The sequence below is a fragment of the Phyllostomus discolor genome, chromosome 3 (assembly GCF_004126475.2).
Source record: "Phyllostomus discolor isolate MPI-MPIP mPhyDis1 chromosome 3, mPhyDis1.pri.v3, whole genome shotgun sequence".
NCBI classification, from domain to species: Eukaryota; Metazoa; Chordata; class Mammalia; order Chiroptera; family Phyllostomidae; genus Phyllostomus; species Phyllostomus discolor.
In genome coordinates this window covers 36,221,648-36,243,095 of record NC_040905.2, presented here as the reverse complement: position 1 = coordinate 36,243,095, position 21,448 = coordinate 36,221,648, and the positions used below count along the sequence as shown (strand labels likewise).

Genomic DNA, 21,448 nt, shown 5'->3' with positions numbered 1-21,448 from the left:
AAGAACTCACAGACTTATGGTGAAGGACTGAAAATTTCGGTCTGATACAAAATATAGAACTCAAATTCAAGGGAGAGACTACTTTTCCAAAAGTACAAATAGAAAAGCTGAATCGGGGCTCTTTCCCGGCTCTTTATTGTTCTTACAACGCTATCAACACTCCTGTGGCTAAGTGCTCTTACCTAGTTTTTAAATGTCTCTCCACTTGTAGATGCTGTCTGCTCGCTTTATTTCACTACCTACTTCTCCCAGTCTTGGCAGCGCCCCCAGGTTCAAGGCACACTTCAAATGGCGGATAGGGATTTGCTTATTCAGACCCGCCGAGTTTCGGTAGAGACTTCCATTGACATTTTTGCAGAGAAAGCTTACGTCTGCTGACGGACGAGGGTAGGGAACTTCAGCCACCCTCGTCCCAGGGCGTGGCGGAGACACCCCGCACAGTCAGTCCACAGCCGTCCCTGGAATGTGCTTAAGGTGGGGCGAGGGTCGGCTCCCACTTAGTCTAGGGTGCGATTGGGAGTACAGCTTCTCCTGCACCAGCGCTACAAAGAAACACCTGCCCCGCCCCTACCCCGTGCGTCCCTGTGGCCCGGCCCTGCAGGCTCCCCTCACGTGCTGCAGCGCCGCCCAATCAGCGCCCGCTGTGCGCAGGCTCGGGATTCAAACTGCAGCTCGGTTGGGTAGCGGGGTATAGCAGTGTTGGGGCCGCAGGCAGCCACGGTGTGCGGGACACGGTGTGCGGGACATGGATCACCGCATCGTAGGGCCCGGCCCGTACCGGGCCACCAAGCTGGTAAGTGAGCATGAGGGGCCCTGGGTAATGCCTCCAGCTTCAGGATCCCACGGCCGTCTTGCCGACTGCTCAGTGCTCAGCCTTCGCTTCTCCGGGGCTGGCGGGCCAGGGTTTGGAGGCGGGACGTATTTGGGCCGGGGCTGGCGTTTTTGGATGGAGTTCAAAGAAAGGGTAGCAGGGCCCGGAGCCCAGGCAGTCGGGGGAGCACCTTCGTTCCCGAGGTCTTGGCCGTGTTTCTGGCAATCAAGGGCACCTCCCAATTTGAAGAGCCTGTAAGACCAGGTGACCCTCCCTACCCCTGCTCCTCTTTGTCCTACGTAATCCCACGCCTGCTTGCCTGCTTCCGGGAGAGGAAAAACCCTGTTCGTTACTTTAAGGCCACCCGCCCCCTCGCCGCAGTCAGGGAAGGGTGTGTCTCGGTCCCGAGTGTCGCTGTGGTGATCCTTGAGGTTCTTTCTAACGGTGCCCAGAACAGAGGTGGGTGGTTCTGGCCACATTTCCCGTCCCTGGCGTTTCTGTTTTTGTCATCACCGACAAAAATGAGGGTTTGGCCTGAGTGATTGGTCTGAGAGAGCCTTTGTAGACCCTGGTGGTCCGAGGTGCTGCCATTTCCCCTGGGAGAAGAGCTTGGTATTCAGAGTTCTGAGGGTACTTAATTGATTTCCTTGTGACCTGGGACAAGTAATTTTAGTGGTGTCTGTTTCAAAGGATTACCATAATGGGATAAGTATTGCAATTTGGAATGGCCATGGCAGACATTTAGACAGCTTTCTGTGAGTGTGTAGGGGTAATTTGGGAGGAAGGGACTTCCCTCCTTGATCTGTCAACCACTTCTGGTCACGCTTTAACTTGAGAATTAGTCTCCCTCAATACACCCTAATGGATATCCAGGAAAAGATGGGAATTAAGTTCCAAACTCTCATTCAGCTAGACTTATATGTGGAAGAGATGAGGACAGTGGGACAATGGGAAATATCACTAGGGTTTCCTTTTCTTTCTAGAGCCAGTCACACCACAGCTGGTGGAGTCAAGCCAGAGCTAAGAAAGCCAGCTTGTCGGAGAAATCAGGGTTGTGGCAAATGGCTTTTTTTTTTTTTTTTTTGCTCATAATCCACTTTGAGAATCTTATCTTCTCTTTCCAGAAAAGTGCACATGCCTCATAATCATGAAATTTTATATATGATTTCAGGGGACTTGGGGAGTCTGTGGCATTGTTTCATTTGACCTTACCATTTACTCCCCCACAATTTTGTGGGTCAGCAATCTGGCCTGGGCTTTTGTCAGTGTTTCTTCTGTTGGTGCCACTCATGTGCCACAATCATCTATCTGGTGACTGGCCTAGGTCTAGGATGGCTGCTTGACTTGGTTCTGGCTGTTGGTGGGGCCAAGTGTGTTTACATAGAGTATAGTGGCTCCAACACAACTAAAAGAAAATTTCTGCTTGTAACTTCGTTGGTCAGAGCAAGTCAAACAGCTAATCCCAGATTGTAGGAATTCAGCTCCACTTCTTTTCCTTTTTTTTTAATTAAAAAGTTCTTTTCAATTATAGTTGACATGCAATATCATATTAGTTTTGGGTGTACAGCATAGTGGTTGGACATTTGTGTAACATATGAGGTGATCTCCTCCCCACCCCCCGCAATAAGTCTAGCACCTACCTGACATCATACAGTTATTACAGTGTCACTGACTGTATTCCCTGTTCAGCTCCACTTCTTTATGGACAGAATTGCGATCACATCACAGAGGTCCCTGTGAACAGGATGGGAGGAGTGATTGCATTTATCTTTTAAAAAAATTATATTTATTTATTTTTAGAAAGAGGGGAAGGGAGGGAGAAAGAGAGGGAGAGAAACATCAATGTGTAAGAGAAGCATCCATAGATCGGATGCCTCTTGCATGCCCCCAGCAGGGGACCTGGCCCAGAACCCCATCATGTTCTGGGAATCTAATCGGTGACATTTTTTTGGTTTGCAGAACAGCAACACCTAATGCACTGAGCTGCACCAGCCTGGGCTGATTGCATTTGTCTTAGCAAAAATCTACCACAGATACCCCAGAATGATTCATTTAAAAAATCAACAAATACAAATGTAGGTTTTCCTTCAGGCTAACTTCTAAGAGGTATGAATGGTGGTGGTAGGGAACAAATAGGGTGTTTTAAAAACAATGTTTTCATATCTGCTTCTGCTGTACAATCGTCTCTGCCATTTCAAACCATCTGGGCTCAGGGCTATAGGTAGTTCCAACGTTAGGGACGAACTAGAGATTGTGCTTTATCAGGGTCCTTCAGACACTTTGCTCTCCTTTGTGGAAGGAAAATAACATCCTCCCCTCATCCCAATCTATTCACATCATTTATGCAAGGGAAACAGAGAGCTCTCAGTATTGGCATAACTAGTTTTCATTCTTCCTGCTTTATACTAAAAAAAACAATACATCATAATTGGAACTGTTTTTTAAATCTCACTCACAGAAATGTATGAAGTACATTTTTTATAGATGCAGAGTGCCTATGCATTAGCACTTGATTCTGAGCCACACTACAATATTATCAAAGGAATTGATAAAAAAAAAAGTACTCTCTCCAGAAGTCTTGGGTCCCCAAGAAGTGATTTGCAAGCCAAATTTAGCCAAAAATGATAAAGTTAACTGGGAAGTTATATTATGTGAATAATTAATGAAAACACCTCAGTTTCACCTGAATTTCCTAGGTAGTCAATCCAGTTCTAAACTTTATTCTATTTGAGAAACTTGATCTTAAAGTAAGATTTTGAAAACACAGAAACAATGGCCACTTTTTAAAAAAATATTTATTTATTTTTAGAGAAGGGGGAATGGAAGGAGAAAGAGAGGGAGAGAAACATCAATGTATGGTTGCCTCTTGAGTGTCCCCCACCAGGGAGCTGGCCTGCAACCCAGGCACGTGCCCTGACTGGTAATCGAACTAGCGACCCTTTGCTTTGCAGTTTGGCACTCAATCCACTGAGCCACACCAGCCAGGCAATAGCCATTTTTGAAAGTGAGAATTCTTGCTTTGTCGGTGACCTCACTCTCATTACAGGTGCTTTCCCCCCAAGCTGTAAACTCTATAAATGTTTCCCTGGGCAAAATTCAGTTGTCCCTCAAGGCTTTTTACCAGGTAAATTATAAAGCTTGTGATAGCTATCTCTTTACTTTCCTCCCACTTCCAGCTTACCATTTCCTCTTTCTCCCAACATCACCCTCAACCTAATCTTCAGGAAAAACCTTTGGAAAATCTGTTGGCATACAAAGAGCAGGCCTTTACTTGATCCTTTTATGGCTCACTCTGCTTTCTCAGACCACATACAGCTCCATTTTCTAAAGCACCCAAGTCTTATCTAAAAGTAACATTTTATGACTAGGTAAATTTTTATGCCAAAAGTCATATGACAGACTTATAAGTCAATTCATGATGAATATGGAAGCTAATTATCAACTTACTCATCATCAGGGAAATAGCTTTCATTTTTGTAACCCACATATATAAATGGTTAATTATTTTAAAAGAAATGAGAAAAAATTGCTTTTACTGAAAATTGCTTAAATCTACTGATCCTTTCTTTGAGTTTAGTTCTGAGTTATCGATATCATCTGATGCAACTGGTAAACTGTAAAAGACTTACAGACTGATCATCGAATCAGAGAGTTAGAATGTACTCCAAAGATTGTCTAGTCCAATGCCCTCATTTGACTGAGGCCTAAGGGTGAACTGACTTGATCAAGTTCATACTGCTGGTATGTGGCAAGTACAGCCCGACCTAGAATTTTGTTGTCTGGTTTCCTTGCCCAGGTGCTATATTATAATACTATAGCACCACTGTCATAATATTTTTGATGCTAAGAAGGAAGGAAGTGGAGTAAATATTCTGGAGGAAGAAACAGGAAGCGCATTTCAGCATTCAGGGTTGTATTTTATAGTGTGGTGTATGATGTTAATTGTAGCTAAAACAGTTGTGCTATATGATTCTTTATCTCCTCCTACACTGGGGGTTTGAAATAAATAAGTGAAACATAAATAGTTTTTTAAGCATAAAATAAATCTGTTTGTTCCCTTTGCTATAGAGATTATTTCCTTAGATGTAATGTACCGTGGAAGAATATCACATTCTCAAGCTCGATCGTGTTCTTTGTTGATACAGGATATTTTCTTCCTAAATGCAAGTGAGAATGGTGAATTAGTTTAAATATAACTTAATTTTTTTTCTTTCTTGGCAGAATAGCCAAATAACTACTTATATTTGGAAATAAGTTGGTGCAGAGACCGTGGTCCTCGCTAGGCTTTGAAGTTCTAGTTGAAACACTGGATTGAGTAAATATAAACCGTAACGATAAATACCATGAAAAATCACAATAATAAATTCAAATTTCTTTTTGTAAACTTCCTATTTAAGAAGAGATATGGACCTTTGAAGAGGATATCTTATAGCACTTTTAGTGTGAGATGAAAATCAGCTGTCAGGAGGACAGCTAAACATCCAATCAGAATCCTAATAGATTTTTTTTTCTCTGTGAGGACTGCATTCAATTGAAGGCTCATACACAAGAGTGAAAATGCAAGAATCCAAAAAATTTTTTAAAGACCATAGGTGCCTTGAAATAGACAAATATCTCAGTGGGATAGAAAAAGAGAGTTCCATATTCCATATCAAGAAAGGTAATGTGTGAGGTGATGATGTTTCAGTTCAGTGAGAAAAGGGTGGTAGAACTGGCTCTCCATCTGGAAGAAAATCTCCATCTGAAAGACAATTAGAGCTCTCCTACCTCCCACCATAAAAATTTCAGTTGAAGTTTCAAATATTAAAATAAAATCCCTCTATAATATTAAAAGAAAATTTTGATAAATATTTTTAATATCTCAGGATGAGGGAACGCTTAAGAGAGTAAACCCTGAAACCATAAAGAAAAAAAATTTATATATTTTTCCTTAAAACAATGACATTGTAAGCAACAAAACCTTCCCAAAGCTAGAGACCACATAAACAAATGAATAAGCTAGGAGAAAACACTCTAACATACTTAAAGAAGGATTAGTAGTCAATATTTCTTCATTCAACATATATTTATTGAACATGCATACTGCATGTCAGATACTATCCGTGGTGGCTGGGATACTGAACTAAGTAAAATAGACTATCTTTCCTGATTTATATGCACTTAGATTTAAATTCTAGATTTAAAGAGTTCTTAAAGTTGATTAAAATTTAGAGAAACAACACAATAGAAAAAGGGCAAGTCTCAGATGAAGAAATAAAAATGATTAAAGATGAAGGTAGGAATACCCAACCAAAACATAGAGATAGCATTTCTTGTGCATGCACTGACAGTAGTGAGAAGAATGGGAACATCTAGGTGTGGGCGAGGACAAGGCAGTTGGCCCATACTGTTGTTGGTAGGAGTGTGAATTGCTGCAACTGATTTAAATATGGTGAAACACTATAGAAATCTGTTATACCAAAGGTAAATAAATGAGGGCATGGTACTTCAGGTTGTATAAACAAGAGCATACTTTTACAACAAACTGGAAATAGCTACGTGTCCATCAGTTAGAAAGTGATCAAATGAATTATGAAACTCATTTATTTGTAAGAGCGGGCCAGACCTACAGGTGTTGACTTAGAAAGATATCTTTGGTATGTTAAATGCAACAGCACATTGTAGGATAATACGTACAATTGATTGATTTTGTTTCTTTAAAAAGGAAATAAACAGCAGCAATGATAAATAACACATACATACAAAAGGAAAAGTTCTATATATGTGTGTTTGATATGTACAGAGAATTGGAGAGAGACAAGGCAGACTCTTACATATACTTTTGCATTTAATTTGTTACTATATGTATCATTCTGTAATTAAAATAACAAGTAATAGAATTGCTAACCAGTCTGATTATATTAATAGACTTAATACATTTTAATATTGTATTTTAGTCTATTTTATAGACTTAAGTCTATTTTATAGTCTATTTTAATAGACTTTAATACATTTTACATATTGAAATTTATATTTCAAAATACTGGGTTCCATATAGCCATGTCTTTAATATGTTTATGTAATACATAAAGTACTATGCATTAAGTTTAGTTGATAATGATTATGATAATTCAATTAACATAAAATAAATGAAAATCTTTGTTAACTTCCTTCTTTCTCCACCTTCCAATGTACTTCAGCAGGACTAAAATGAAAGTGTCAGCAGAGGACTAAAAAAATTGTTAAAAATACATGGACATTGTTTAATGTAAATGCTCATAGGTACTTAGTATAATGAAATGATCACTTGGGGAGGAGACCATACAACAGGGTTCTAGGTTTTATTCTGCGACTAAGTACCTGAGTGACATGCGCCAATTTCTGAGTCTTCCTTGGCTTGTGATTTTGCTCTAAAGATTCTTTTCAGCTCTAGAACAGACTGAACCCCCTCCCCCGCAATATGTTTTAAGAGGTTATCCTGGAAATTATATATATTATCCTGATGTGTGAGGAATGCTCTGTTTTTTATAAAGAACTTTCAGAGTGATCATTTCATTTGACTTCACAATAACCCGGTGTGGCAGGTTAGCAGCTAAAGTTATATAAATGTTCATGGACTCCTCATGGGCTCCCTTTCTACTATTTATTACGTAGTTTCAGCCCAGTTGCCCTGCTCTCCTCTGTTTACATTCAGTCCCTTTTTCATCAGCTCAGTTGGTTTCCTCTGCAACCTCCCTTCTCTCTCTCTTCTGCGTCCAACCCACCACCACAACCACCCAATTCATATTTACCAACTTTCAGGTTGGTAATCTGAAATTGCGGATTGCTCTTTTTTTTCTTTTTTAAATTTTATTTTAATTGTTCAAGTACAGTTTTCTGTCCTTTACTCCCATCCCAGCTCGCCCACCCATCCCTCCCCAACTCCCTCCCATTTCCACCCTCTGAATTGCTCATAAAGAGGGTTTTAATGAGTATTTGTATGCACGTATGTGTATGTGTGTGTTTTGTTTTAGCTTTTTATCGAGCATAATATGTACAGAAAAGTGCATAAAACATAAGTGTACAACTTAATGAATTTTCACAAAGTGAGCACCAACACCCAGACCCAGAAATACAGCATTATCGTACTCCAGAAGTCGGTCCCTCTGCCCCTTCCCATTCTCCATCTTCATAACGAGTTAACCACTATTATTATTTCTAATACCATAGATTAATTTTGCCTGCTTTTTAACTTTATGTAAATGGAATCGTTAGTATTTACTTTTCATGTCTGTTCTTATATCAGTATTACATTTTATCTGTGTTATTCATCTATGTTATTGCATGTAGCAATAGTTTATTCATTTGCTTTGCTGTATAGCATTCTATTTCATGAATAAATCACAGTTTATTTAGCTATTCTTTTGTTGATGGACACTTACATTGTTTTTGCCTGTTAAGTGTATTGCTACTATGAACAGTGTGTTTTTTGGTGACTATATTCAGTAGTAGGCAAAAGTAGGTTTACAGTTGTTTGTATGGAAAATAATACAATAATTAATAAACAATAATAATACAAGAATAAACCCTGCGTCTTGTGTACTCACAACTATAAACTTAGTTTTGCCTATGCCATATATGCATTTCTAATGCATATCTACTTAGCAATGCAATTGCTGTGTTGTAAGGTGTGCATATATTTAACTTTTATAGATACTGTCAGCCTGTTTTCCAAAATGATTGTACCGATTTATGTTTCCTCCAGCAATGTAGAGATTTCCAGTTACTCCATATTCTCACCTGCACTTAGTATTGCTTTTTTCATGTTAGCCATTCTGTAGGTTTGTAGTGGTATTGCATGGTGGATTTCTTTTGCATTTCACTGATAATCAATGGGATTGAACAGCATTGCATATTCTGTGGTAAATTCTGTGGTACATTTGGAGATCCTTTTATGTGAAGTGTTTGTTTAAGTCTTTTTCCATTTCTGTGGTGGAGTTTCTGTCTTTTCTTTCTTGATTTGAATTTTTTTGTTTGGTTTTAGAAACTCTGGTTATATGTTATCCTACTCCATGGCTTGCCTTGTTTCTGTATGCATTTTTAAGACATTGAAGAAAAACTTCAATCTGCACCAGTGTAATTTAGAGCACTGCTTATAACAATGTCAAATGAAGTAAAAAGATTAATATGCATAAGGCAGAAAGATGTGTGAACTTTGCCAGGAGGAAGACGTGATTGGGAGTCAGAGTAGAATTAAATGGCATGAAGTTGGAAGGTGGTTTTTAAAAAAGCAAGAAGAAGTCAAAGATCAATTACACATTTGCTTATTATGTAACTCGTGGGTGTCTTGCACCGTGCTACGTGTCCAGGCACGTGCTTTTGGGCCACCACCTCTTTGGGAGTCTCCCAGGTGTGATCTGAAACTGGCCTCCATACATGGAGGGCAGGGAGAGTCTAAAGAAAAAGGCGGACCACTCAAGATTAAACCACTCAAGGTTTAATAAGCAAGGAAACTTACATATGAGGATTGTCTTGGGTGGCTGCAAGATAAATAGTTTTCTGCACCCACCTACCAAATCATAAAAGATTTATTGAGGCCCTAACTGGGTTTAGTCATGTACACTCCAGGTAGTCTCTTTACCACATTTATATCTCAAGGCTGTGTCTTCGGAGCAGCTTCTGGGAGCAGGGACGGCAAGTGGGAACATACATTCCATGCTCAGGGGCAGGTGGGGGAGTCTCCAATAGCTCAGGTCCAGCTCATGGGTCCGAGTAGTGGTCACATCTTCTTGATGACCTTCCCCAACACGTTTGCACAAACCCTGCCCCCTTCAGCCCTGTAAGCACCTGGTGTCTACTCAAGAATTAGTACTGTGGCTTAGAAAGCCATCAAAGACAGAAGAGAAATGGGACAATAGTTGCAGAGGTGACTGGGCAGCAGAGAGTGAGTGTATGAAGAGAAACCTGGAAGAAAAGGCCTGATCAGAAGGGAAAACAAGGAACCATTGTTGGGTAAAATGAAAAGAATATACGGAAATAAAAATATGCTAAGGTCAAAACTATAGTGGAAAGAAAAGAGCAAAATCAGAAAATCTGATTTCAGTATGAAGGGAGATCATAAAATTCACAGTTTGTGAAGTGATGTACTAGAAAGAGGAAAGTGCAAGGAGCAGGAATGCCTGTGAGAGTAAGACTGAGTTTTCAGGACTTTTAGGAGGGTGGGAGGGAAACCCAGGAACCTAAACGATGTTGGAGTGACTGTGTAGGAAGAACACCATATGCAAACATTTCATTTATTGTAGGGATGGCTGATGAAGGCATGGATGCCTAGATTTATTTGTTTGTTTATTTAGTTTTCTATATCTTTTAAAAATATATTTTATTGACTATGCTATTACAGTTGTCCCAATTTTCCCCTTTTGTCCCCCTGTCCCACCTAGTACCCCCATTCCCTCCAGCAGTCCCCTCACTTAGTTCATGCCCATGGGTTCTGCATATAAGTTCTTTGGCTTCACATTTCCTATACTATTTTTAACCTCCCCCTGTCTATTTTGTACCTACCAATTTATGCTTCTTATTCCCTGTACCTTTTTCTCCCTTTCTCCTTTCCCCCTCCCCGCTGGCAACCCTCCATGTGATCTCCATTACCATGATTCTGTTCCTGTTCTGGTTGTTTGCTTAGTTTGTTTTTTAGATTCAGTTGTTGATAGTTGTGAATTTGTTGTTGTTGCCTTTTTAATGTTAATTGTTTTGATCTTTTTCTTAAATAAGTCCCTTTAACATGTCATGTAATACTGGCTTGGTGATGGTGAACTCCTTTAGCTTTACTTTGAGAAGCACTTTATCTGTCCTTCCATTGTAAATGATAGCTTTGCTGGATCTAGGTTGTAGGACCTTTCTTTTCATCACTTTGAATACTCTCTGCCAGTCCCTTCATGACTGAAAAGTTGAAAAAATCAGCTAACAGTCTTACGGGAACTCCTTTGTAGGTAACTCTCTGCTTTTCTTTTGCTGCTTTTAAGATTCTCTCCTAATCTTTAACCTTTGGCACTTTAATTACAATGTGTCTTGATGTGGTCCTCTTTGTGTCCAACTTATTTGGGATTCTGTGCTTCCTGGACTTGAATGTTTATTTCCCTCACCAAACTGGGGAGGTTTTATTTCATTATTGTTTTCAAATAAGTTTTCAATTTCTTGCTCTTCCTCTTCTGCTTTTGGCATCCCTATGATTTGAATGTACATTTGGAGATGTCCCAGAGTCTCCTTATACTATCCTCATTTTTTTTTTGAATTGCGTTTTCTTCTTGCTGTTCTAGTTGAATGCTTTGTTTTCCTTATGTTCCAAATCATTGATTTGAATCCCAGCTTCCACCCCTCCACTGTTTGCTCCTTGTAGATTTTTCTTTAAGTCATTTCATGTGAACTTCAGATCTTCCTTTGGGTCTTTTTTATGCTGCTGCCACACTCAATGAGTCCTTTCAACGTCCTGATCACCGGTGTTTTGAACTCTGCATCTGATAGGATGGTTATCTCTGTTTCATTTAGTTCTTTTTCTGGAGTTTTGTTCTTTCATTTGGGCCATATTTCTTTGTCTCTTTGTTTTGGCCACTTCCCTGTGTTTGTTTCTGTGTATTAGGTAGAGTTGCTTTGATTCCCTATCTTAGTAGCATGGCCTGTTGTAGAAAAGGCACCTATAAATTGTGTGGGGCGGAGCCTCAGATAATTGCCAGGGTGGGGCAATCCGCTTCACTGCTTTGTGTTTCTCTGTGGGGTGAAGGCTGGGAGAGGGGACAATGCTGCTGCCTGGCTTCTGAAGGGTGCCTGGCACTTGCCCTCTTTCCAGTCACTTCACTTACTGGTAGCAACTGGTGCCCTTCCAGCTGTTGCCCTGGTGCTGAATCCCAGAGGGGTCTGTGTCCATTCCAAGTCCATGTGGGCCCTTTAAGCAGAGTGTCCCCAAAATCTGACAGTTTCTTTCGCTGCCCCAACCCCCACTGGTTTTTACAGCCAGAAGTTACAGGGATTTCTCCTCCTGCCACTGGGACCCTGAGCTGTGTTGTCTGTCCTGGGACTAGAATGGCTCACTCCCAAGGTGTCCCTGCTGATTTTTATCCACCACAAGTGAATGTGGGACCGCGCATCCTGCCACTGCGCCTTTCTGCATCACATTGTGGCTTCTGGGTCTCTCCTCCTATCTTTGTGTCTCTGCCTGTCCTGCACATCTGGATGAATGTGGCTTCTTTAAATCCTTGGTTGTCGGATTTCCATACAGCTTGATTTTTGCTGTTTTTTGTTTTGCGGTCTAGTAGTAATTCTTTGTGTGGTTGCCTGAGAAGGTGGAGCTTGTTTACCTACGCTGCCATCTTGTAGATTTCTTTTTAAACAGGAACATATTCTGCAGAATTTTAAAACATATTTTGACATCAGGCATTATATCTCTCTTTTCCTCCCCCCATATAATGCATTTCATGGGATAAACAGTAAATAATTGCCAAGCAAGGCCAAGTCATATTGAACATAGGGCTTGAAGAAGTGAATTAAGCATATTGGGCTCAGTTTGCTATTATTTTTGATCACATGTTTCTCAGTGTAAAAATTCATTAAGTTCACATAATAGGACAACCTGGCGGCATTATCTCCAGTACATTTTTAATGAAGGAATAAATTCATTTTTAAAAATTACTTTTTTTTTTTTTGAGTGTGAAGCTTGTAAGTACATGGTTTTCAAAGCTCTGTTACTAAGGCAGTCCTCTAAATGGAAAAATTGTATTTGTTATCTTAAATATTTTGGATTCACTAACCTTTAAAAAAAATCAGTTGATTACTAAATGCCTTTCTCTTTTTCCTTCCAGTGGAATGAGACAGTTGAGCTTTTCCGCGCTAGGATGCCCTTACGGAAACACCGCTGTCGGTTCAAGAGTTACGAACACTGCTTCACAGCGGCCGAAGCGGTGGATTGGCTGCATGAGCTGCTGAGGTGCAATCAAAACTTCGGCCCTGAAGTGACCCGTAAACAAACAGTGCAGCTGCTAAAAAAATTCCTGAAGAACCATGTTATTGAAGACATCAAGGGAAAATGGGGTCAGGAAAACTTTGAAGACAATGGTCACCTGTACAGGTAAGGCCAACTTGTAAACTCCGAAGGGGAGGAGTATGGAGAGGCAGGGTGCATCTGGTCTACGTCTGTTGAAACTTATGTGAAAAAAAGTTTACCTTGCCCTTTGGAGGGTTGCTTCTCCTGTGAATCTGTTGTTATAATGAAACCAATTGCAATATTTCTTGACTCCATAGAGCACCCCATAGCAGTCTTGTTTCACTTTTCAGTAAGGAAATCTTTTCATGCCTTTTGCACACCTGAGAGGATGGCTACATAGCCTAATACTTGTTCTAGGGAATCTGGAAAGGGTTAAACAATAGGTCTGGGTTGGTCTTTGAGAGCAATGAGAGGGTGTGTGTTCCAGGGCACTAGTGGCAGAGTGGGTCTGATCCTTAGGCAGAACTCAGAGCTCATGTGAAGAATTCCCTGATGTCTCAGATTAACTCTGGCAATGCATGCATGCTTTTCCTCCAACATTGTTGCTCATATTTCAGTACTTTTTTTATGTTTGGACACCACCAGATAATTGGGCGGAAATGGATGTCTCTCTGCTTGTACTTCCATGCCCACTGCTTGCTGGGCTGGTATTGCTGGAGGTGGAAGGGACCTGCCTAAGATTCAGGGAGTGGGAGAGGACTAAAAAGGAATGAAGTCTTGTGAGTCCAGAAAAGAGGATTTGTTGTGTTATCTACAGAGAGGCCCGCCAAGGTGCTAAGACACTGAGAGGGGTTTTTTTTAAAAAAATGGAGTCCATATTTTTAAAAATATGGACTCAGTACTTGCTTTCTTTTACTCCAGAAAAATAAGGAATTGACTCTTCGTCTATATTCAAATCTAGCCTGCCTCTAGCTATGACACAGCTAGATGCCTCTAGCTACCACAACGGACGTGGACTGCCTCTTTCCTTGTAATTTAATGAGGGCAGTTTGGGAGGGACTGGGACACCTGGGTTTGAGTAGAGAAAAGCTGACTCTTTCCCACCTGAACCATTTCTTTGGCTTCTTTGAGACTAGCTGCTGAGAAAGGTTGCAGAGAAGGAGAGAGTGCCAAGCCCAAATCAGACATTGCTGCGTGTTTAAGAATCTAATTTCCTCATAGAGTTTCATCAGCAATCTTCAGCTTCTAGATATCAATTAGTTTTTGTCCATTTGGCAGTTATTTCTGGCTTGCTGATCCAACTTTTAATTAGGATCACGTGTGATTTTAGTCTATGCAGAGACCATAGTGCTCACTAGCATCAGGCAGCAGAAACTCCAGCCCTGGCTCCACATGCCATACTTCACTGGGGATCCTTCAGTGGTTATTTCTCTCCAAACACTAGTTGCTTGTACCTCATCAAGATTTAGCCAGCACACTGCTGAAAGATTCTCTGGTTGAGCAGCTTCAGTCTGTTTTATTGTGACTTCAAATTGGGTACCTGTCATTGAGTCCCATGAAGTTTTAAGAGCCATCGGATCTGGAAAATAGGGTCATGCTCTAGGAGCCAACCACCCAGCACCGGCTGAGAACATGGTCACTTCAATATAAAGACTTCCTCATGTTTCCCCTTTAAAAAACCAGAGTGTACACATTAAATTTGTCCATGAAATAATGACCCCCCCAGCCCCCAGTTTCTCTTACAGAATACTTGTGAGTCATAAAGGGAACAGTATTTTCCCTTTATAAATCTCACACTTGACACAAAAAATTCAAAGTGAGTCATACATTTAAATGTAAAACTACAAAAATTTAATTAAAAAGGAGAAAATCTTTATGCCCTGGGGTTAGGTAAAGAGTTCTTAAACGTGATACCAAAAATGTGACTTATAAAAGAAAAAAGACATGATAAACTGGACTTTATCAAAATTAAAGACTTTTCCTCTGTAAGATAGGGGACGAGTGGACTAATGTGGGGATGAGAAGGCAAGCCACAGACGGGGGTCTGCAAACCACAGGAATGGCAGTGGGCTGGTATCAAGAATATATAAAGAACTTTCAAAACCCAGCAGCAAGAAAACAAAGAACCTAATTAAAAACTGAGCAGAACACTGGTACAGACACTTCACCAAAGATAACCAGATAGCAAATAAGCTGTTGGGAAAATGTTTCATATAGTTAGCATTAGGGAAATGCAAATTAAAATCATGACAAGATACCACTACATATCTATTGGAATGGCTAAAATAAAAATACTGAAATATCAAGAGCTGGTGAGGAGGCAGAGCAGCTGGAAATCTAATTTATTGCTAATGGGAAGCCTAGATTGGTAGTTACTTTAGAAAACAGTTTGGCAGGATTTTTTAAAAGTTAAATGTACATGTATGCTATGAGTAAGCATTTTTGCTCCTGGGCATTTACCCTAGGAAAATGAAAACTTAATGTTTACACAAACACTTGTATGTTAATATTTATAGCAGCTGTGTTACTAATTGCCAATAGCCAAAAACAGCCCAAATGTTCTTCAGTGGGTGGGTGGGTGAACATCATATATCTATGTAATGGAATGCTTCATAGTGTGTGTTGAGGGGGGTGCAGATTGCAATGGGAGGGTGTGACTATAAAGTCAGAGCAGGAGGGAGTTTTTGTTGGGGCATATGGGAACTGTACTGCTTGCTGATTGTGGTGGTTATACTTGTGTGCAAAAATTGATAGAAATATAGACCAAAAGAAAATATACACTGAAAGAAAGAGAGAAAGAAAGAAAGAAAGAAAGAAAAGAAAATCAGTTTTACTATCTGCTAATAACATTTTTTTAAGTGTTGGAGATTTAGAAAGTCTCTATTTGTACCTCTAGTGAAAGAAATCTGAATTTACATTGGTTTAGATATGTGGCCCTTTAGTAATTTTCAGTGGCCTGGGGAAAGTCCTTCATCACTACCCTGTGGATCTTTCAAAGGGAACTGTTTTAGGAACCTCACCTTCAAGTTGATGTACTGCTGGTTCCCTCTAGTGGACATCCTTTGTTTTAATAGTCAAGCTGAGCAAGTGTGCCTGTGATTTTGTTTTTCTTTTGTTTTTATTTCAAGTCTTAGGTTCTTGGCCTATAATGGGTAAGTTCCTTAGCCTTCTGAGGCATCATTTTTTTCATCTATAAAATGACAGAGGTTGCCCAGGCTGGTGGTTCATTTGGTTGGAGCGAGGTTCCACATACCAAAAGGTTGCAGGTTCGATTCCAGTCATGGCACATACCTAGGTCTCAGGTTTGATCCCTGGTCGGAGTGCATAAGGGAGACAACCGATAGATGTTTTTTCTCCCTTCCTCTCTCTCTAAAATCAATAAACATATCCTCAGGTTAGGATTGAAAAAAAAAGATAAAAGAATGAGAAGGGTGAACTAGAATTTTAAAGACTTTCCGAGTTACTGTTACCCATGTGGTCTTAGGCAAATTGCTTCCACTCTGAACCTCCATGTCCTCATCTACAAAGTAAGGATGCTCACACTTCTGTTTTGAGGGTATCTTTGGTCCCACTAGCCCAGGGCTCGGCACGCTTGTTCTGTAAAGGGCCAGTTTGTGGGTCAGACGACCTCAGTCGCAACTGCCTGACTGCTGAGCACATATAAAGGGTTGGGCATGACTGTGCTCTAGGATAACTTTACTTATGGAGGGAAGTGGTGGGAATTGGCCTGCTGGCCACACTTGCTTACTCCTGCACTAGACTAAGTTTCTTGAGGGCAAGAACTGGTATTAATTCTTGTATCTCTGTTATCCAGTGGTGTCAGATAAGTGGTAGGCGCTTACATTGTTTGAAGTGATATGAAGCCATCATACACAGATGAGTGCAAATTACTAGAATATTCTGTTAGTTCAGGGCCTCTGAGAAGAGAAGGAGATGCTAAGATGGACCTAGATAATGGACATGATTTAATGCCAGGGTTCTGGGGCCCCTGAAACCCTGGGGTTCCTGGAAAGGATAAAGGGAAAAGGAACAGGAATTGGGGTGAGCCTTCATATTGTGGCAGGTCTGACTTCTGTGCAATAGAGAGAGAAAGAACCGGATAGGAGGGGGCTCAGCCCACAGGGTGCAGTTCTGAGGAAATCTTGGCCAGGCTGATGGGGAGTCCTTGGGTAGAGGTCGCCTGCTGGAAGAGTTCTGTGTCTTCTGTTAGGATTGGCTTGGCCTCAGAACCCCCACTGTGCTCATGCATGTGCTGGACGCTTCCTGGGAGAAGCATGAAAGGTACAGCAGCTAGAGACTGGTGTCTGTTGGGTTCTTGAAGGGAGACGTGGGCTTTGCATCTCCATGGCTGGCACAGTCCCTTTCTTGTGCTGCCTGGATCTGCTTCTCCACACACGTTCATGGGGCTTTCTTCCTGCAGTCACGTCTAGGAGAAGGGATTACTAGGAAGAATACAGTCCCTTTTGCGGGTCTCACGGCTGCAGCTGACGTTCGTCCTTTCCTCTCCACTCGCCACTGTAAATTTCCTCACCCTCACCTGTCACCCTGGCAGGCTTTGGCTGGCTTACCTGGTAGTGTGACCCAGAAGTTAATTTCTGAGACTTGGAAGTCTTGGTAACCATGCACTTACTTACCAGGCTGGTGCTTCTGCATATGCCCAGTCACAGTTACAGTGGGACAAGGAAGTACCGAGAGCTGCCACAGATATCCCTGCCTCAATGGGGTCAGAGCAGCCGACCCTCCTGCTGCTTGGGATTGGCTACTGCTGCTGAGTTAGTGGTTGCTCTTCTTGCCTGCTGCTCCCTGCCACAAGGAGTCCAAAATACCCTGCTGTGTTTCCTGGCAAGAGTCCTCGCTCTTTAGGGGACGGGGGCTCTAGTTGTGGGAATGGGTCACTGTGGCGAGGGGTAAGTAAGGTGATTTCTGCTTCCTCCCCATTGTTACTGGCCATGTTTCATATGTATATGCGACATAGCACCACACAGGGTCCTATATGTCCAGCTTGTCTACGGTACAACACTGTCTTGATTTAGTAGGTTTATATTAAATCTTGAAACCTGTTAGTGAGTCTTCTAACTTTGTTCTCTTTTAAATTTGTTTTGGCTATTCCAGTGCTTTGGCCTTTTCATATACATTTTAGAATCAACTTGTTCTGTTGAGATTTTGAGTAAAATTGTGTGGAATCTGTATATCAGTTTGCAGAGATCTGGCAAATTAACAAAACTGAGTCTTCCAAATCATGAATATGGTACATCTTTCAACTTATGTAGGTTTTTTAAATCTCTCAGCAGTGTTTTATAGCTTTAACTACCAGACTCTGCAACAGAAGAAAATGTATAAACTACCTAGGACTTCTAAAAAATGTACACGATTTGCATTTACAGGAAGAACTACCACCACTTAATTTACAATAGCACCAAAACCCATGAACTACTTAGATCTAAATCTAACAAAACTTCTGCAGAATCTATTTTCTAAATAGTTACTGTCAATCTACAGTAGGAGTGGCTTTCAGATTGGATCACATCTTTCTCCTCCTTAAAAGTACTCATTTGATCCTTTACTCATAATGGAATCTTTATTCATATGGAATAAGGGATGGTTTCTGGGCTGGAAGTTCAAAGGCTTCCTTAGTTTGACAGCTAATTATTTTTCTCATCTCTCATTCTTCTTCCCTCCAGCACCGAAACGTTCCTGACAGACCTTCAAGCAGTATTGTGAAATGTGATGTGGGTTTCTGGGACATGGCCGTCTCAGGGAGGTCAGCTCCTACGATAACCACTACCCAGCTGGCTTTTCTGTACAAATGCCATAGATTACTTCCGAAGGCAAAGAGGCAGGCTCAGGCTGGCAAAAGGGGTGCCCCGCCTGCGGCCTGCGGGCTGCATGCAGCCCAGGATGGCTGTGAATGTGGTACAAAACAAAGTTGTAAATTTACTTAACACATTATGAGATTTTTTGTGATTATGTCACAATGTATGTAATGTGTGACCCAAGCCAACTCTTCTTCCAGTGGGATCCAGAGACACCAAGAGGTTGGACACTGCTGCTAGATGCTGCAAACTTATGCTGATGCCAGAGAAATGATTTCAGTATATATTACGGAAAGGAGTTTGTCATTGTGTCCTCTGTCATTTATGGGTCCAATTTATTAAAATTGTAAACTGTGTTTTCCTTATGGTTTAGATGCCCTAGACTATTTTGATTGATTAAATGATGAATTCAAATTTGTTTCAAGTAAATTAATCAAAGAATAGTAGTTCTAGTGTAGATTATTTTCTACTTTTTTTGTGTGTGCAACCAATATTGGCAGTTGAGGGGGCAGTAGGAGGCCAGGGTCGTTTTGTTGGATGACCAGCTGTGGTCAATACCTTCTCCGGCTTCAGTGTAGAAATGCAGAGTTTGTACTACATCATTTCCAAGGGACTTTTGGTTCTGGAATCCATATCATAATGTAGCGATTAAATTTGTCATTACAAAGCAAAACCAAATGTAGCCCACTAGAGGGAGCTCTGTTCTTTTTAATGTTCTCAAACAATTTTATTGAAAAATAGATCTTTCATAGGACAATGTATAAACGGTAGCTGAACAACTTATATAAGAAGGATAATATGAACATCTGTTGACCCACTCTTTGCATCATTTCCTTAGAGGTCATTAATTAATATTTTGATTTCTGTCTTAATCATAGCCTTGCTTCTCTTTATTGTTTTAACACTTACTCTTGGCTCCTTAAACAATGTATTGATTTGTTTCTGAAATATTTTTTTCTTTCGAATTTTATATAAAGGATACCAAAGAGTCTTTATTCTCCTCTCACTTGTTCTTTTATTTCTTATGATTTTTGAGATTCATCCAGTTGGTTGATATGTTTAATTATAGTTCGTGGGATTTTCTCATCTGTATTCTCTTGTGTTACATCAATATACCACAATCTGACCTCCTGTTAGTGGTGATTTGGGTTGCCTTCTGTATTTTACTGTTATGCCCCCATGAACATTTGTGGGTATGTTTCCTTTTGCACATGTGGAAGTTTCTCTAGGATACCTAGAGCTACCTCGAAGTGGAACGAGTTTAGAGGATGTGTACATGTTCAGCCTTACGAGGTAGTGGCATCTGCCTTCCATCGTGGGTATGCTAATTTTTATTGTAGTAGTAGAAAATGTTTGAGATTGACTGGCTTAACTTTTTGCCAGTCTGTTAAGTGTGAAATGCTGTCTCCTTGTGATGTTATTTTGATGACTTAATGTGTTATATTTTGCTCATTGTTTTTTTTTGTCAAAAATTTAGAAAAAGCTCATTTAGCAGTTTGCCTCTTACCCATGCACCATCAGTTGGGCTAGAGAATTCACTTCCGAGACGGCGTGAATTCACTTCTTTCCCTGCTCACAAACACGGGATTGCTGGGGTCTGACACACAGAATCCGTCTTCTGTAAGCCAGGCTCCACTTGCTGGCTTTAGCATTTAATTTCATTTGTATTTTGGAATTATTTGGAAGTAATTGCCTTGGTAACTTAAATACCAAAAATGTAAGCTATCTTTCAGTTTATTTATCTTTAACTTGATAATGATTTGCAGACCTCACTTTTTTTCTTACTGACTCAAAACTGACCTTTCAAATAAAGTGCAGTTATTGGATGTTCTTTTCAGAGAAGACAAAAAAAAACTCAGCTTCTCTCCATCAGTCATCTTTTTTCAAGTTTATGGCGACTGCTCTTGAAATGTTTCTCCATAGTAATCTTTATTTGTGATTCTCCTGATTCACCTTGATGAAACTTTTATTTGTAAACTACAGGTATTTTAAATTTTTTTACTTCTGCATTTGCCTTAGGAATAAGATCTTTATAATTAATTTGAGGTACTGTTTTCTGTGGATATCATGGACAAAATTGTAAGCCTTTGTTTTGGCCTAACTAAATAAAAAGTCAAAATAAAAAGCTAATTGTCAACATTAAGAACTAGAGTTCTTGTGTTGCTTTATCATCAATGCAATGTGATGTAGTTTGTTGTTTTCTAACAAGCTAACCTAAAAAGGTCCTCCAAGGAAAATACGTATTAATTACCTTTCTGTTGTTCTTTATCAGGTGTGGTCTAGGCCAGTTTAAAGAGAGCTAGATTGTGTTTAGGCTTGTATATGTTAGTTCAGGAGTGGTGCTGTCGATACCTAGGAATGTTAGGAACCGAGGGTTATTGAAAGGCAGAATAAAGACATTAGACAGCTTTTTACTTCCTTTGCGATGGATTTCTAGACAGAAGCTTCAATCTCAGTGTTAAGTGTTGGGTATTTCAGGAAAGGAGGATTAATCTTTACTAGAAGTAGTTACAGAAATGACTATTAGGCCAAATGACTTTTGTTCTAATATATACTTCCTTAGCAGGTATTACTGAAGATTTATCTATCAATAATTTGTATTTGCATACTTATCTATATATTTCAGCAGCAGTTATGAGGCAGTCAGGATTTTAAGCTAAGTGAAAGAAATGGCTTACCCACCCATCTCATTAAGAACATATTTAATCATGAAATTCAAATGATAACAGGACAACTTTTATCATTTAAAAATATGTTAAGCTAGGTGTCACACATGTCCCTGTCCACCTGCAGCAGGCAGTCAGTCCCTCATGCTCTCCCATTGAGAGGGGACAGCCCCGGGCCTGGGCTTCTGCACCCGCCAGAGGGATTCAGGGATCCCCAGGGCCCAGG

General features: G+C 40.4%; 1 protein-coding gene across 1 annotated transcript in view; it reads left to right on the top strand.

The window, feature by feature from the left end:
* Positions 1-648: 648 nt before the first annotated feature.
* DEPDC1B (DEP domain containing 1B) overlaps positions 649-21,448 on the top strand; it is a 61,795-nt gene continuing 40,995 nt past the window's right edge. The window contains exons 1-2 of the mRNA XM_028523626.2: positions 649-793; positions 12,622-12,887. Of these exons, the coding sequence (XP_028379427.1) occupies positions 746-793; positions 12,622-12,887 (314 nt within the window). The 5' untranslated portion in view covers positions 649-745. The remainder of the gene's footprint in view (positions 794-12,621; positions 12,888-21,448) is intronic.